This window comes from Gadus chalcogrammus, chromosome 19 (genome assembly GCF_026213295.1).
Source record: "Gadus chalcogrammus isolate NIFS_2021 chromosome 19, NIFS_Gcha_1.0, whole genome shotgun sequence".
In the NCBI taxonomy this organism is placed as follows: domain Eukaryota; kingdom Metazoa; phylum Chordata; class Actinopteri; order Gadiformes; family Gadidae; genus Gadus; species Gadus chalcogrammus.
The window spans coordinates 1,212,161-1,228,820 of NC_079430.1; the positions used below are offsets into that span (position 1 = coordinate 1,212,161).

The 16,660-nt window shown below is 46.3% G+C and overlaps 1 protein-coding gene across 4 annotated transcripts in view; it reads left to right on the plus strand.

The window, feature by feature from the left end:
* The window catches only part of LOC130372601 (A-kinase anchor protein 2-like), a 119,176-nt gene extending 102,996 nt beyond the window's left edge, over nucleotides 1-16,180 (plus strand). For 3 of the 4 annotated variants that reach the window (XM_056578698.1, XM_056578700.1, XM_056578701.1), the window contains 8 exons: nucleotides 1,897-2,133; nucleotides 3,446-3,814; nucleotides 4,281-4,379; nucleotides 4,595-4,693; nucleotides 5,952-7,416; nucleotides 7,697-7,872; nucleotides 10,280-10,318; nucleotides 12,937-16,180. In XM_056578698.1, coding sequence (XP_056434673.1) covers nucleotides 1,897-2,133; nucleotides 3,446-3,814; nucleotides 4,281-4,379; nucleotides 4,595-4,693; nucleotides 5,952-7,416; nucleotides 7,697-7,872; nucleotides 10,280-10,318; nucleotides 12,937-13,104 — 2,652 coding nt within the window. In that variant the 3' untranslated portion in view covers nucleotides 13,105-16,180. The remainder of the gene's footprint in view (nucleotides 1-1,896; nucleotides 2,134-3,445; nucleotides 3,815-4,280; nucleotides 4,380-4,594; nucleotides 4,694-5,951; nucleotides 7,417-7,696; nucleotides 7,873-10,279; nucleotides 10,319-12,936) is intronic. The other variant, XM_056578699.1, reaches the window with a different exon arrangement.
* The last annotated feature ends 480 nt before the right edge of the window (nucleotides 16,181-16,660 follow it).

The window sequence follows — 16,660 nt, forward strand, 5'->3', positions numbered from 1 at the left end:
ACCCCTCACAGACTTGGAGGGAGAGACCCCTCACAGACTTGGAGGGAGAGACCCCTCACAGACCTGGAGGGAGAGACCCCTCATGGAGGGAGAGACCCCTCCTGGCCCGGCCCTTGATGGAGAGACCCCTCATGGACCATCCCTGAGGGAGAGACCCCTCAGGGCCCTGTCTCCACTCTGGGTGGGGGGTAGTCCCATCGTTCACTGGGCTCAGGGTTAGGGGCCGTTGTATCATGTGATGTGCTCTGAGACGGTCACTGTTACATTTATCGCTTTGTTTTATTTGTCCTCACATTTATGGCCTCCTAGGTTGACTTTGGCGGCTTGTATTTGTTTAGATGTCCAGTGTGTGTGTGTGTGTGGTGTGTGTGTGTGTGTGTGGGTGTGTGTGTGTGTGATTGTGTGTGTGTGTGTGGATGGGTGGCTGGGTGGGTGGGTGTGTGTATTTGTGTGTGTGTGTGTGTGTGTGTGATTTATTGTGCGTATTAAGACCAGTGTGACTGGTGCCTCAAAATGGAGGACATATTGTTTTATCAGGAGAGTGTTGATGGATTAGTGGAGAAGAGAAGGCATATCTAAGTTATAGCTGAGTTATGTGAACATGGGACAGCCTCAAAGAGAGACAGAGAGAGAGAGAACCTATATAGGCCAACATATATAAATAAACACACACACACACACACACACACACACACACACACACACACACACACACACACACACACACACACACACACACACACACACACACACACACACACACACACACACACACAAACACACACACACACACACACACAGATCATTGATCTATCCAAACAGGGTCCTTCCACTCGTCCATGAGCAGTGTGAGGGCAGGATGTAGACTGTAGAGAATGCAGGGAGTCCATTTTACTGACGAACTGCAAACACAACGCACACCGTCAGCAAATCCTATAGACCCCTGCGTGGGTTAACATTTCACTGGGCACAAAGCCCCCGCACCCTAACACACACTCATGGTCCCCAGCCTCATTACAGACCACAGCACCTGTCCCTGACGCCCTCCAACACCGCACCGCGTCCTACCTCCGGAGGCTGGCGGAATGCTGGGGCCTGAACTCACACCTTTGGTGTCAGCACCAAGCGTGTGGAAGTCACCTCTGTGACGGGGAAATAGTTGTCATTTTTCAGATGTTTCATTTTTTTCGGGGGTTATTTTTGAAAAGCAGGAGTTTCCGTTGTCTGTTAAATATAGCCCTTCCATTCTTTTCATTATTTACATTTGTGAAACAGGAGTTTCAGTTGAGGCTGATGACAATCAGTGGGGTTCATATTGGAGCAACTGTGAAGTTATGTGCTGTAGGAATCTAACCACATACAGAATTTAACTGTTTATGGGAGGCAGCCTTAGCTTATAGTCCAGCGCCCCACGGTGGTTAATATATGAAACAACACGCTGGTTATGTGGTTGATCTCATTGTGTTGAGGTTTGTCAACAGTAGCAAAGATGTGTGTGATAACCAATCAGGCTGTGCACATGGAAATTCTCTCTCTCTTTCTCTCTCTGTCCACCAAATCAGAGAGAGAGAGAAAATGTGTGCCTAATACCTCTATAGGCCAACATATATAAATAAACACACACACACACACACACACACACACACACACACACACACACACACACACACACACACACACACACACACACACACACACACACACACACACACACACACACACACACACACACACACGCAGATCTGTCTGAACAGGCTCTTTCCAAAGAGAATGTGTGCCCATGCTCGGAGTAGTCAGGGGTCATCGCTGAGACAGCCCTTCTCTCAGAGCAGCCAAAGTCCTCCTCTCTGACAGTGGTGTAATCACTATTACGGATGTGTGTGTGCGTGTCCACAGAAAGTGTTGCGGACGTTGGATGATGCCAGTGAGCCAGCACCAAGGGAGCGAGCTCTGAAGAGCGTCACGTTCCAGGAGTTGGTGAGCGTTATCAGCGACTCGCCGGGAACCATGGCACTGCAGAGCCAGCAGCAGATCCAGCAGCAGATCCAGCATGGCGGCCTGGGAGGTGCCAGCGACGCGGCCCTCAGTACAACGTGTGGGCAGCTAGAGAGCCAAGATGGAGAGGGGCTTCAGGTGTGCACTCACTCCTATCTATTTGGTTTAGTTTAGTTTTCTTCTCTGCGTTCCAGACTTGGTCTCGCTTTTCAGACCAAAACGAAACGAAGGCACTACAGTACGAAAACTTTTGTTTTGTATTGGTATGAATTGTTGAGTATCAGAATTTTTCCTAGCTGGCAACATGGACAGACGATATATATATCTGTGATAGGCCAATATCGGCCGATAAAATCGGCCACACGATATATCGGTCAGGCAAGAGTCGGAGCGTATTCCACGTTGGGGTGAACAGTCTGCTTTTAGAAATCGTCTTGTTTTGGTATGAAACGTTTAGTTTTAACATGATCATTTGATAAAACAAACAACAAGGCTCTGTGGTCCTATCTCTATTGTCTGTGTGCTGTGTGCTGTTAATGAAAGGTCCCTGGGATAAACACCCATATAAGCATAAATACAGACCCACGGCTAGTCCACTTGCAAGCATAGTTTGGCCATTTACTGTTCCTCATATGTTAGCAGTGGAGCCAACTTCAGGTCAGCATAGGGGGGTCATAAATATTTTGTAAGTCATGCTTTCAGAATTTGAGGCTCATAACATTAGTTCATGAACAATTGACGTATTATTTATCAGTAATTTCGGAAGTCCGGCAGCTCAGTTCCGGGAGTACAATCCCTTTTAATGTTGCGGTTCAATCTGGACTTCAGAGAGTCAAAGCCAAAGTTCCTTTCCCCCAATTCTTCTTTACTTGTTGTGGAAGTACCAGAGACGTCAAATGCAGTCTCTGTGATTCATAATATCGTCCAGAGGCACACATAGCTTCTGGCCATGATATTATATTATATTATATAGATACCTAGAAATTATATGATATTATTATTATTATTATTATTATTATTATTATTATTATCTATAATATATAATATAATATTTCATTATATAGATATAGAGCTCCGGGAGTCCGCAAACGGCACCAATCACTTCTCCTCCATGCTGCGGTTCACTCAGATAATTTGCATTAAAGCTACACACACAGCAGAAAGCTCACATTCTGAAGGGAGTGCAACAGAGGAGAATAGCGTTAGGCGAGCTATTTCCAGCATACAGCTTCAAAAACATGTTTTCTGGAACTCTATGTAAACTATGTTTACTTGTTGGACAAGTAACATCATAATATGTCACCTTTAATATGAATCTGTATGTGTGTGTGTGTGTGTGCGTGTGCATGTGTGTATGTGCGTGTGTATGTGTCTATTGTGTATCTGTGTATGTGTATGTGTGTGTGCGTGTGCATGTGTGTGTGTGTTTGTGTGTGTTCTCCGTCTTCAGGAGATCCGATACCTGGATCAGATTTTAAATGACGCCTCCGACCCGCCCACCAACGGAAACTCCTCCCCTTCACCACACAGCCAACAGCCAATTACCATTGACGGATCCGCCCACTCGTCCGTCCACACCTCACCCTCCATCAGCCAATCACCTGTCATCAAGGCGGAAGGGAGGAGCCAAACCACCTTTGTCTACCAGGAGGAGGGCATCCCGCAGACCAATGGGAATTCGGTAGGGGAGGAGCCAGGGCGTGGGGGGGCCCGCTTTGAGCTGAGGGCGTTCCAGGAGGAGAGGAGGCCGGCCAAGCTCTTCACCCCAGGGGAGGAGCAGCAGGAAGTGCGGGTGAGGAGGAGACGGCCCTCTGAAGAGGTAAGAGATGCTGTCAGTTGGGGTCCTGATATAATTCAAACTTAATGGAGAATAGCGCGTTCGCACAAAATCACCACCAAGCGCCGCATTGGGCTTCTACTGCTTCAGGTATAGTCGCAACAATAACACTTAGGTTCCAACAGAAACATTGTGGTGTATACTTTGTACATATACTATGTATTTAAAATCATTCACCTTACACCTGTTCTAACCCTCTCCTCTGTCTTCCTCCTCTCTTCTATTCCCTCTTCCTCTTAATTCTCCATATTCTTTGTTCCTCCTCCTCTTCCCTCCTCTTCTCCCCCTCTTCCTTCCCCTCCTCCTCCTTCCCCTCCTCTTCTCCTCCTCCTTCCCCTCCTCTTCTTCTTCCGATGCTCCTTCCATCCTCGTCCTCCTCTCCTCCTCCTCCCCCTCCTCCACCTCCACCTCTTTCCCTCCTCCTCCTGCTCCTCCTACGCTCCTCCAGGTCCAGGAGTTAGAGCGGGAGCGCCAGGAGCTGATCCGAGGCCAGGCGGTGAAGAAGAACCCAGGGATCGCTCAGCGCTGGTGGAATCCTCCTGTAGAGGTGACCAGGGCTTCACTACTCATTCATTCATGTTGTTCTACAGTCCATTTATTAATGGATTCATTCATTCATTCATGTATCCTTTTGCTTGCTCAGTTTTCTTCATCAACAAACTGATTTGAAGTATTGATTCATTAAGCAATGATAAGTCATCTTGGTTTGTTAAATTGATTGATTGATTGATGATTGATTAATTGATTTATGATTGATTGCAGCTCCCGATGGAGGAGCAGCTAGATCCAGAACAGCTAGAATCCCACCGGAAGTACCAGCAGAGGAAACAGAACCAGACACACACCTGCATCTACACACAGGTACTAACACAAACACAAACATACCTTTTGAGCAAACTTACTGGCATGGCATGAACACCATCAAGTATGATTTTTAAGTGCCAAAGGATTGGAAATTATGATTTTAAAACATCCATATTATACAGAAGAAAATAAAAAGTTGATGGATATTGGTCACAGAAATTGCAGCGTTGGTTGCTAAAACAAAATGTATGTTTATATTCCCTCTAATTTATGGTGAAACGTCCTTACCAGTTTTGTGATGAGGGCAGAAAGCAGCCTACGACACTTTTCAACAAAGTCTCACGAGAGATTCAAACACCCATGTAGAATCCATGGAAAAGATAAAATACTGCTGGACCCAACGTTTGGAGATAGATCACCACCTCCATCTAAAGGATGCTCACTTAAAACGTACAAGTAGATCTTGGAACACTTTACAGCAATAACTGCTGTCACTACAGTAGAATTATCCAATTACGTTGAAAGTGTCACTTCATTCACAAAGGCAGCACAGTGTTGCATTTCGAAGCCACAGCCACTAGATGGCGGTCCTGCCTTATGCAGTCTGTAATAAACTGCTAACTGATTCCCCAGTTTAAAAGGAAAAAGTTGTTTTCCTGTCAGGGAAACCTGTTAATAGTTTAACTCACAGGAGGTCACACAGGATTGTAAGCATGCCACTTGGAGGGCACCATATACCTCGACCTGCCAACGGAGAATTCATAAATTAGGATTCCTGTCCCCAAAGCCAACGTAGCTATCAAAAAGGATTTAGGAAGACAACCTTATCTAAGCGGGATACAGCTGATTGCAATCACTTTGAGTGGTCAGTGTGCAAAAGGTTAAAACAGCCATCACCACACACACTCAGAGAGAGGTCCCCTGCATGGCAGCATGGAGCCCCAGGCTATGTATCATTTACTACAAATCTCAGTCGTTTATCTACAATAAACCGGCTTTAAACATCAACACCCTGCATCCTTGTCCTGAGGATCCCAGTAAAAGTCAGCCAAGGGGCGTGTAGCAATGGCGAGACTCAGAGATTTGATTCATCAGTTGGGGAATTGACTCTTCATTCTATGACTGTATTGTATTATCATGTTTACTAGGGGGAGGGTTGCCCTAACCCTGACACTCTTCAGAGGTCCCTGCGTGAATACCATCCACCATTAACATCTTCAACCATTGTCATCAACTCTCTACGTTCTCTCTCCTCCTCACCTCTTCACCTCTTTTTCCTCCTCCTTTCCATCCTTATCCTGCTCCCTCTGCCCAGCCCCAGGTCTCAGGCCCCCCGATGATGGCGAGCTTTGACCCGGACCTCCCCAGGAAGGAGGACATCGTGGAGGAGCAGATCGACTTCCGGTCCGCCAGGAAGCAGTTCCTCCAGGGAGGCGGGGCCCCCCGGAGAGACGTGGCGCCCCAGATCTACTCGGCCAAGCCCTTCTCCAAGACCCCCGGCAAGACCCCCGCTGCCACAGACCCCGACGAAGGTCACGTGACCTGGGCAGATGAGGGGATCGGAGGGGAGTTCACGTGCGTGCGGGCGGTGATGACGGTGCTGAACGATGAGGAGGAGGCGGGGGCCAGGAGGAGCGCACCCCAGAAGGTCCTCCTGTTCAACCCTGAGGAGTCGGACTCGGGGCTGGACGAGCTGTCTCTGCGATCCCAGGACACCACGGTCCTCAGCCTGGACAACGTGTCTGACAGCGGGGCCTCCCTGCCCCTCACCCCTGTCTCCCCCCCCGCCACCCAGGAGAATCCCCTGGAGGAGGAGCTGGAGTTCCACGCTGGTCTGCTGGTGCAGAGCGCCATCCACCATGCCCTGGCCGGGCAGAACGGAGACGACTGGCAGTCCGCCCTCCACCACCCCTCCTCCTCCTACTCCTCCTCCTCCTCCTCTTCCTCCTCCTCCTCCCCTCACGCTCTGTCCAGCTCTGCCCGGCTAACCCCCGTGTCCGGGAGCCCCGCCTTGCTCCCCCCCTCCTCTTCCTCCTTCTTTTCCTCCCCTTCGACCCCCACCCTGAACCCCCCAGTTCTCCCCTCCCCCTCCTCCTCCTCTCCTGCCCGTTCTCCTCCTCCCACGCCCAGCGCCTCTTCTCCCTGGGCGTCCCCTGTGCCGCAGCAGGAGCAGACCTCCCCCTCCTCTCCTCCGCGGCCCCCGCCCGCCTCCCCCCCTCAGAGGCCCCGAGGAGGCGGTCCTCGTATCAAGGTCCAGTCCTCCTACGCCCGGGCCCTTGCTGCCTCCACCCCGGAACCCGCCCCGCCTGCCCCTGCCCTGGGCCCCGTGGTCCCCAGACCCCCCACCGTGTACCGGCCCCCCTCCCCGCCGCGGTCGGACAAGCCCGAGTTCAGCTACTTCAAGAAGTATTCTGAGGCGGCGGAGCTGCGCAGCACGGCCCCGGGCCCCCCGGAGCCCCCCGGCCCTGCCCCCCCTGGGCCCTTCCGCCTGCGCTCTCGCAAGCAACGCACGCTGTCCATGATCGAGGAGGAGATCCGTGCCGCGCAGCAGCGTGAGGAGGACCTCAAGAGGCATCGGGACGCCAAGCAGGCAGCGGCAGCCACGGCGGTCGGCAGTCGCCAAGTCAACCTACAACTCCCGCCCGCTCCCGCCAGTGTAGGCCATGCCCCCGCAAAGACAAAGACACGCAGCGAGCTGCCCGGCGCCGTGCCCCTTGCCGACAAGATGAAAAGCAACAGTCTGCCGGCCAGGCTCACCCTGACGGCCAGGACCGCGCCCGGTGGGTGGAGCCTCCATGAGTCAGGTGCCCTTCAGCTAGTCGGTCCTATTGGTCCAGCTTACAAAAAGTTAATACTGGGGGTATTAACTTAAGGTCCTTAAAGCCACTGGACAGAGTGCAGAGTAGCTGAAGGGAAGTCTAAGAGGGCAAATTGAACGTAGCCAATAACAGAATGGTCCCATCCCTGCCGGTGGTGCCTATATGCAGGTTTGAAACATGGTGGTGCTTCCTGTGTTCCTGCTGCATGGTGTGTGACCTCTGACCACTGGGTTTCCAACAGGGAAGATCGAGAAGGTGTGCCCGTTGCCACCCGTCTCTCCGTCCCTGTCGGAGGGAGCGCTGTCGGACGCGGGGAGCGAGGACTCTGGGGGAAGACCAAAGAACTACATGCAGACCCTGATGGAGGACTACGAGTCCCACAAGGTGAAGCGCAGGGACAAGCTGGAGGACAACAGTGTGAGTATTGAACCCCAGAGATCACACCAGAACAACAGGGGGGGGGCCCAACCTGTGGGTCGGGCAACACTTGGGTTCGTCTGATATGCATATCTGGGCCCTGAGAGATTGCTGACTTAGGAGCTTTAAATGGTTATTGATACTTTTTGGATAGGAACAAATCATGAGTAATATTTGAAAGGTCCCATAAATGTCCAATACAATGATTCATAGCCACGCGGGAAATTATATAAGACATTAAGATAAGATGTACCTTATTATTGCTTCTGGCTACAAATCATGGACACACAATGACCGATAATTGTTGTTGGTGTTAAAACAATGTATTTGGAAGCAGATGCACAAAATGCAATACGTTTGGGGTGTCAAAAATGTAGTTGAGCGGAGTGCTCGAGCTGGGGTGTGCGGTCTGAAGCTCGGAGGTAGGCAGGGGCAGTTCCGTTTACCGCAGAATGTTTGGACCCAGAGCTGAGCTGCTTCCCTCATGAGGAAGGGCTAGATCCTGCGGATGTTTTAGAGGACAAATCCTTAGGATGGGACCACCGTGGTGATGTTTGCGGTGCAGCATAACTGATTGCCAGTGCCACACTTGATGAAGATGATGGAGACACCGCGATGTCCTCGACAGTGCTCAATAAGACCATGTGAGGTCAGTCTTTCCTGGCACAAGGAGGAGCTCAGTCCTGTCGAGGTTAAGCATCAAAGTGCTGAGGTCTGCCAGACATTTTGAGATGCGTGCAATCAGGGTGCAGTCAGGAGGAAGGGAGTAATAGTTGAGTGTCTGCAGTGTGGCGGTGTTAGAAAAAACGTGTGTAACCTTGCAGACAATGAGACCTGAAGACAGTTATCGAGGAAGGAGATCTCTGAGTGTGTGTACTGATTGCTGGTTTAACCTGTGCACACAGATATCTCAAAGCACCACAGGTGTGCAGCCTCAACCAGCCCCGGCGACTATTCAGTCTGACTCGGGCAGGTGAGGCTGCTTTAACCAGCCATCATCCACACCCACTACTGTTTATTCAATCCAGTCCACAATCTTAGGGACCAAGCCTCAGCAATTTAAGCCAGAACACAAGGGAATGAAACTACACAATCTTCTGACAACATGACTACTACAATAGTAATAGATATACTATAATGTCATTCTGCAGGTTCCCATCCTGTTTCTCTCTGCAGATCAGTCGGGCCTCCAGCTCGTTGAAAGCCTCTACCAAAATATTCAAAGTGTTGGGGCCAATGGGCCCCAAGGGGAGAAAGATCAGTTGACAGGAAAAAAGATAGGCAAGTTCATAAAATCAGAGGAAAGTGTAGCCATCTACAGAGGGACCAATAGGCTTTAATCCCAAATAGACAAAACAAAGATGTTGAACAATAAACATAAAGTTAGGTTTGTTTCGGAGGGAAATATGTTTTTGTTTTTCTTTCATCCGAATTCAGCAAGAGTGAAAAGAACAAGAACTAACTTAGTTATAAGATCTGATTGGTCTGCCAAGCCAATGTCAAAACACAAAGTATCTGAGCACCTGGATGCTCCCAGCTCCTCCCTTCCGGAAACTCAGGGGCTTCCCAGCCCAGCCTGGTAGTTAGAGCGAAAGTCAATCATTTAGTGGGCAGGGATGTTATCTCCACACAAACACAATGCGGCATGCATTAGTTGAACTGCTGTCTCTGTTTTGCAAGCTCTAGTAAACCTCCCTGAAATACAATTGTTGTGCGCAGTGGTATACTTAATGCTATGCACAAGACGTAATATGTTTGCGCTTAGCACTTAGCAGTTCAACAACCTTTGTCAAAGACCCAAACCAGAACGGATGATGTTCCCTTGGTTTCACACAGCAGACTCTGGTGAACCGTTTCTGCTGGCAGATCATTTTCACTTCCTCTCTGAGACACCCTTCTATACCAACAATACAGGCGTTGTCCACCCCTAACCGCCGCTACTGAGGAACCAACTTCACACCAACCAACCTCAAAGGGGTCCAAATTGTTGGTCGCGCATCATAAGTGGGTGGGTGGCAGGACGGCCAAAAACAATATGTTGAAAAACCTTTTCTTTCTAACAGGTACATAGTTTCTTGTCAGTTTTGATCATTTGTATGTTTTGAAGACCGAAAAATAAGAAAAGGGACTACTGTAATGATGAAAACATACACAGAGAAAGGTCCATTGTTTCGTAAGGACAATTTGTGGTGGGTTGTGGACCAGAAGTACCTCCTAGTGTCACGGGATCAAAACGCTTGGGAACGTCTGACGGAAACCAACAGCAGCTAGACCCTTGTGTTACCTGCCCCATATGAACAGTTTTCCTGCATCATCGTGGTTAATCCAGATACATTCATCCTGTCATCATGATGTCACATATTGACGGTGTTCACTGTTGCCTCTCTCTTCCCTGCTGGTCGTTCAGTATGCCCGCTTGTTGCTGGCTAGTGAGGTGACCACCGAGGTACCTGTTACATCTGTCTGCACACCGGTCCCCTTCCCTGTCCCCTCACCTGTCCCCTTCCCTGTCCCCCCATCTGTCCCCTCACCTGTCCCCTTCCCTGTCCCCTTACCCGTTGCTGCTAAGAGACACAACAACAGACCTGGGTCCGACCCCACACAGACCAGCTGTAGATCTAACTGGTCACAGACTGGTCTTGCAGAATGCCTGAATTTCCCTTCGAGGAAAAAACTAGTGTATCAAATCTGTATTTATGAATGTGGTTACATTGAATGGAGAAGTCAGAGACTCTGTCAGAGACAGATTTCCCCTTTTTCATTTGACCTTTTATTTGTTTTTAAGGAACTGAAACCATGAATGTTAAATTCCCCCCAGAATGACGAAGGGTAAATATATGCAAGATCCCCAATACTGAGTAGCAGTGACATATGGTTTACTCTTTGTGACCGATTGCTACCTTTGTGATAAGCTCCGATATGGTTATATTTAGTTCTATCCTATCATAATTAATGCTGTGGCCTTAGCATTTGACTACAGACCGCTCAGTGGGACAGTTCACATCAGGGAATGGAACCAATAGATTTTCTTGGTGGTGCTGTAGGGGAAGGCCAGGATTGCAGAATTGTAATAAATGGTAGTGCATCGTAGATTGCATTGCGTAATCCTTTGTGATGCGTCACACCACTGTGTGCCGCATGGGCCCAGGTCTGTTGAGTTGCTTCACTGTTGTTTTGATGTGGTAGTGATGCATGTGCTTGTCCTCACCTTTGACCCCTCAAGTAAGTACACTTGCATCGTAGCGACTGTACATTAAATAAACAGAGTCTGTATGTCATACATGTGACAATATGTCATGAAAAGACAAAAAAATAATCAGCATGAACCATTTGTGGAGAGGGAAGATGTACTGCACAGGAACTGGTCTGAAACCATCCCAGCTTGTAGCAGCAAACTTTCACTGTACAATACTGTCTAGACACAGTCTTTCCCCTTAATCAGCCTTATTTTACCCTCCCTTGTACCTTGTTATCATTTTCAGAAAATAAAATATAGGAAGCTGAACATTCCAATTTTATAGAAAAATATTCCGATTTGAAATGGTTTAAGACATAAAATATTTATTGAACCTTTAGCTGTGCTCTATCCACATTCCACCTCTTCCTTTTTGTTGGAACCTATGCTTACTGTGCAGTGTGTGTTTTATGGTCTGACCATCGGTAACAGGATGATGTCGAGTGGACATGTTCAACTCCATGCATGTTATTTTTTTTCCCTCAAAAAGTTTTTTTTTATTTCAAACACTGGGGTGCGCTTCATTCATATGTTTTAAATGTTTCAGAATTCCATTTAGCTAGAATCTATTGTAGATCAGCATTAAAGTTTTTCTCAGTCGCTTTGGGGCATTTCTCAGATCAGAATCGAAATTCTCAAAACTACCTGTTCAATCTTCACATCATTGTGTCACTTGTGCACATCAAGAAAGCAGTTTCTCATTTATTTGAACAAGTTGCCAATGCTTTGGTACTTTCATGCAAATGATTATGTACAATTCTCTGCTCTTTCCTACATTATCAATTGCTTATGTCATGTTGATCAAAATGTATTGTAATGAGTCTCTATTGAATAGTCCCACCCCATGACATGGTCTGTCAGCAAATTACAGTACAAACAGTAAAAGGGTAATTGTGGATCTTGTCCAGTCTCTTGCAATCAATCTCCCACATACACTAAGGTGTAACTTAGAATTTACAATAATTGTCTTCAAAACTTTAGCCATAGTTTACATGGCTAAAGAATATCCCCACAGAGTAGACTGTTATATTGACAACATGACTAAGCAATTTGACTGTCTTCTCCGTACACAATGACATAAAGACTTGTCATTCTGATGGCACTGACATGTTTATTGACACAGATCATTACTTTTGAGAGATGAACTAACGATTTTGAGCAAGACACTGGCTTTTGCAGGTAATCCATGGTGATTTGCTATTTGTACGAATTGTTTTGAGAAACTTACTGTTTTGCAAATTTCGAGGATGATTCGAGAAATGTACCAAAGCGACCAAAACTGTAAGAGAATGTAAAAAGAAGCGCTCTAAAAGTGTTTGAGATAGAATGCATGTGGTGGAGGGCCGTGTGTGGCCCCTGACGGGCCCCTGGGCCTCTGTGTTCTGGGACCAGCACATCAGACCAGGTGGACTTCCATGCAAGCTGGAAGTGGAGGGTGGAGCTTCATGTTGGGTGGGGGAGGCTCTGTACGATGGCATGATCCACTGTGGACTTCGAGTGTCCTCCCAGTCCAAAGCTGACCTATCCGTTGTTCCTCTTGGTCAACACTCCCATTAGTGAGGTCACAGTGGGAACAGGGACTGTAGTGACTCATCAATCTCACACCTGCTGCTTGTTAAAGGGCAACCCTTCCACACAATTGGAGGGCATGGTTGCACAGCGTTGGATTTCAGTAGGTAACATATTAAGAACCATTGAGAGCATGCAATGAGGGTGCAGGGCGACACATGAAGCTCCGCCCACTATGCAGCCTTCACAACAACCTATAACTATGACGTGTCGTCCTCAGGATTACTGTTCCTGATTGGATGTTTGCTTTTGATTGACAGGTCCTAGAAGCCACTCGAGTCACCCGGAGGAAGAGCAACATGGCGCTGAAGTGGGAGGCAGGTATATACTCCAACGAGGATGGAGAGCAAGGGAAGGAGGAAGAAGAGGAGGAGGAGGAGGAGGAGGAGGAGGAGGAGGAGGAGGAGGAGGAGGAGGAGGAGGAGTAGAGTCACTTCAAACACTACGAGGGCAGGAAGAGGAAGGGAGGAGGGAGGAGCTGCTGGGGGAGATAGCGCCGGAGGGACAGCCAGCAGTATTAATTATACTTGATAGTGTTCTGATGATCACATTGTGAGACCATTTGGGCACTATTCTGATGATGCAGTTGGCTTGTGATTGGTTGATTGATTGATTGATTGACTGAGGGTTTGAAGGCATGACTTGTAGTCCCAAGTCCTCCCCCTCTGGGGTAACGGTTCATGGATGTCTGGACCACAAGCTTCTTGATTATGAGGTGTTTTTTAACAGTCAAATGCAGTAAACTATAAAATAATGTTATGGAAATAATGTTGTTTGAGGGACGCTCTACAGAAACAGGTTGGATTCTGTATAGAACCCACCTTCCACACAATAGTGTGTCAAATAATGTATTACTTTTGGACTTACAGACTTAAGTCCAAACTTTTTTGCCTCAATTGTCTCCAACTTTGAACTTTGGTGTGGCTAATAGGAAATGAACACATGACAACACACACAAGAGAAAAACACTCAGTAGGGCCTCAATCAAGCGATTTAAGCATTATCTTGAATTAAATCATTAAAACAGATCATTTTAATTTGTTAGCGTAAGAGATTATAATGCAAAACAATCTCCAAAGGGCTCATGTGAAACTAAAGGACTCCATGATGGGTGATTAAGCAATGATTTACCTGGTTAAATACTACTCACTTAGGTTAACCATTAACTCATTCCAAATGAGGAACTCAGAGTTAGCTTGATACCGATGTTATTAAAGCTAGTTCCTTTTCTGTTGGAGTGCATGATATTCATCTCTCCTCTGCCATCCCATAATTGTAAGACCTTGACTAACGCAGAACTATACCTCTCCACACAGGGGGTAGCTCAGTCTAGCTACTCTTACAAAGCGTGAGACTTTTAAAAGGGAACAGAGTATGTAGGAAAGCTTTTGGCAAGCGATTTGGTTATGTTTAAAGTCACTTATTTCAATACCTATCAAACTTGGATGCTTAGATGACCTGTGCGTTGTGATGGAAGCAGTTCTTTTACCTGCATTATATTGAGGAAGGACTGTGTGTTTGATTGAGCTTTCATTCTTTTATTTTAGTAGCTTATTCGTAATGTTTAAAGGGGACATATTATACCACCAGGTGTGAGTGTGATTAGCCTAACAAGCCGTTTCGAAAATCTGCCCTATATGACATCACTAGTGACATCAACTAGATCTGTGCTGGATAGATGAGCAACGTTTACTTCAGTCCACTGAGTAGGCTGGTAGACTGATCTATCCAGCACAGATCTAGGTGGACACGCCCACTAGTGATGTCATATGGGGCAGATTTTCGAAACGCTTGTAAGGCTAATCACACTCAGACCTGGTGGTATAATATGTCCCCTTTAATAAAACCGTTTTTTTTCACAATACCAAACCGATATATCTATACCAAAATAATGTGTTGAAATTTAGAATCAACGGTTGGCCACGTATTTTTTAATAACTCTATTGAAGAAAAGTAATTGTAGCTTACAGCCTATCCTAGACAAACTGTAACATAATCATCCAATCAGGTGCCAGGTCATTAAAGAACAGAAAAGCTCTTGTTCAATCCAATGCAGTCTGTCACTTGTTGTATTGTATGCACTGTTGGGATGAAGGGTTGGACTTGTAACCATCCAGACTCATCTGGCCTTCAGGACTGAGACCGGATCAGACTGGATTGACAAGGATTGAACTGGGCCAAACTGATTGGACTGGAATTCAATTGAATGGAATGAATCGTATTGGACTGGGAGGAATTGTATTGACCAGGAAAATGTAAATTGTTTGGACCCTCAGCAAGAGAATCAGATGTGAACTGAATTCAGATTCAAATTGAACCGACTCCACATCACAAACCTGACGCTTTCGTGGAAGAAATGGCCAACAGTCGAGTATTAAGTATTGGAAAATAAAGTTTTCAATACCACTTGAAAACGTTTCAGTCACTCAGTAATTATTTCTCAAACAAGGATGACTAATGACAGGCTACTGGTTGGTTTACAGCGGCACAAAAATGTGCACGTTTAAGTGTCCTTTTACTAAAGCAATGATCATGATCACTTACCTTCATCTAAGAATTGCGTGACTACATTTCAGAATCAGTCACATTCTGATTCTTTTCAAATAACTTAAATATAGCTTCACCTCACTTAAAATTGTTTTCAAGTCCCCATTAAGTTAAGTATGTCTGGTTAAAAGTGCCATTTAAAATTCTGAACCAGACCCCTTGTGCGATGTCCATCTCTGTGGGTTTTTATGGACGTGGGATAAACGCAGAGGAAAACTTTATTTAATTTATTAGGACAAACGAATGAAACATGTGTTTGAATACTGAATGAACCTTTGATTACCTGCTGTCTTCACCTTTCTAATCACATTGCATCCTGAAATAATACTGACGTGTTTTCTGGAAAATACTTTCCATATTTAATATTATAATGTAAGCTAAAAGTATTTAACAGATTATCCTGGCTTTGGTCAGTCTGAAGAACATTTAAGGAACCAGAGAGCTGTAGAGAGGAGGTCAGCCGACATTTGTATATACGGACTGCGTAGACCACCCACAGAATTAAAGAGTTTATTAAGACTTGAGGAAATACATTTAGAGCGGTTAAACTGTATTTATAAAAACACACGACACACAGGATTAATGTTTAGAAACGTCCCTGTGTTGAGAAATTTAGCCCATGTGTGTGTTTGGGACTTAATTGACAAAAATACAGAAACGTTTTACGGTAGCTTACTGCCAATGCCATATGTGTGATAATCATGATAGTGTGCCTGTGAGTCACCATGCACTAATATTAGGCACATTGCCATAATGACCATTATGCAGAATGATTTAGATCCAAGACACACACACATCCATGTTGTTATTTACTGTATTCAGCTTCTGCAGCGCATTCGCTCCTGACCTACAATGTACAACATGGTTCATACACACACACACACACACACACACACACACACACACACACACACACACACACACACACACACACACACACACACACACACACGCACATACATAGACACACAGACATACCCATGTGTAGAGTTAACCGAAGGGTCTTTGTTGTGTGTTACATTTATGTTACAATATGACAAGTTTTGAGTATGGGAAGAGTACGGTTGATGTGGTTACATGTATGTTACATGTATGTTACATGATTACAATGGGTTTAAAAATTGTTAAAAAATACCAAATGTCTACTGCACTACTCCTAAACAGAATACAAATGGTTATCTGTGTGACTTTTTATTATTATTATTATTATTATTATTATTATTATTATTAATATGCTTTGTTTCCCAGTGCTCCCGGTGCTCGGAATCTTGCTGTACCGGCGTGGGCTTAGAGCACGAAACACGTTATTACTTTCTTGTCTGTATTTTATTTCTTTGCGTGCAGTAAGGCCTCCTATGTTAACCTCTGTTACTATTAACCACTTTTACACTCATAATCTGCTGCATCATTTAAATCCTATGTAACGCTCACAGTTAT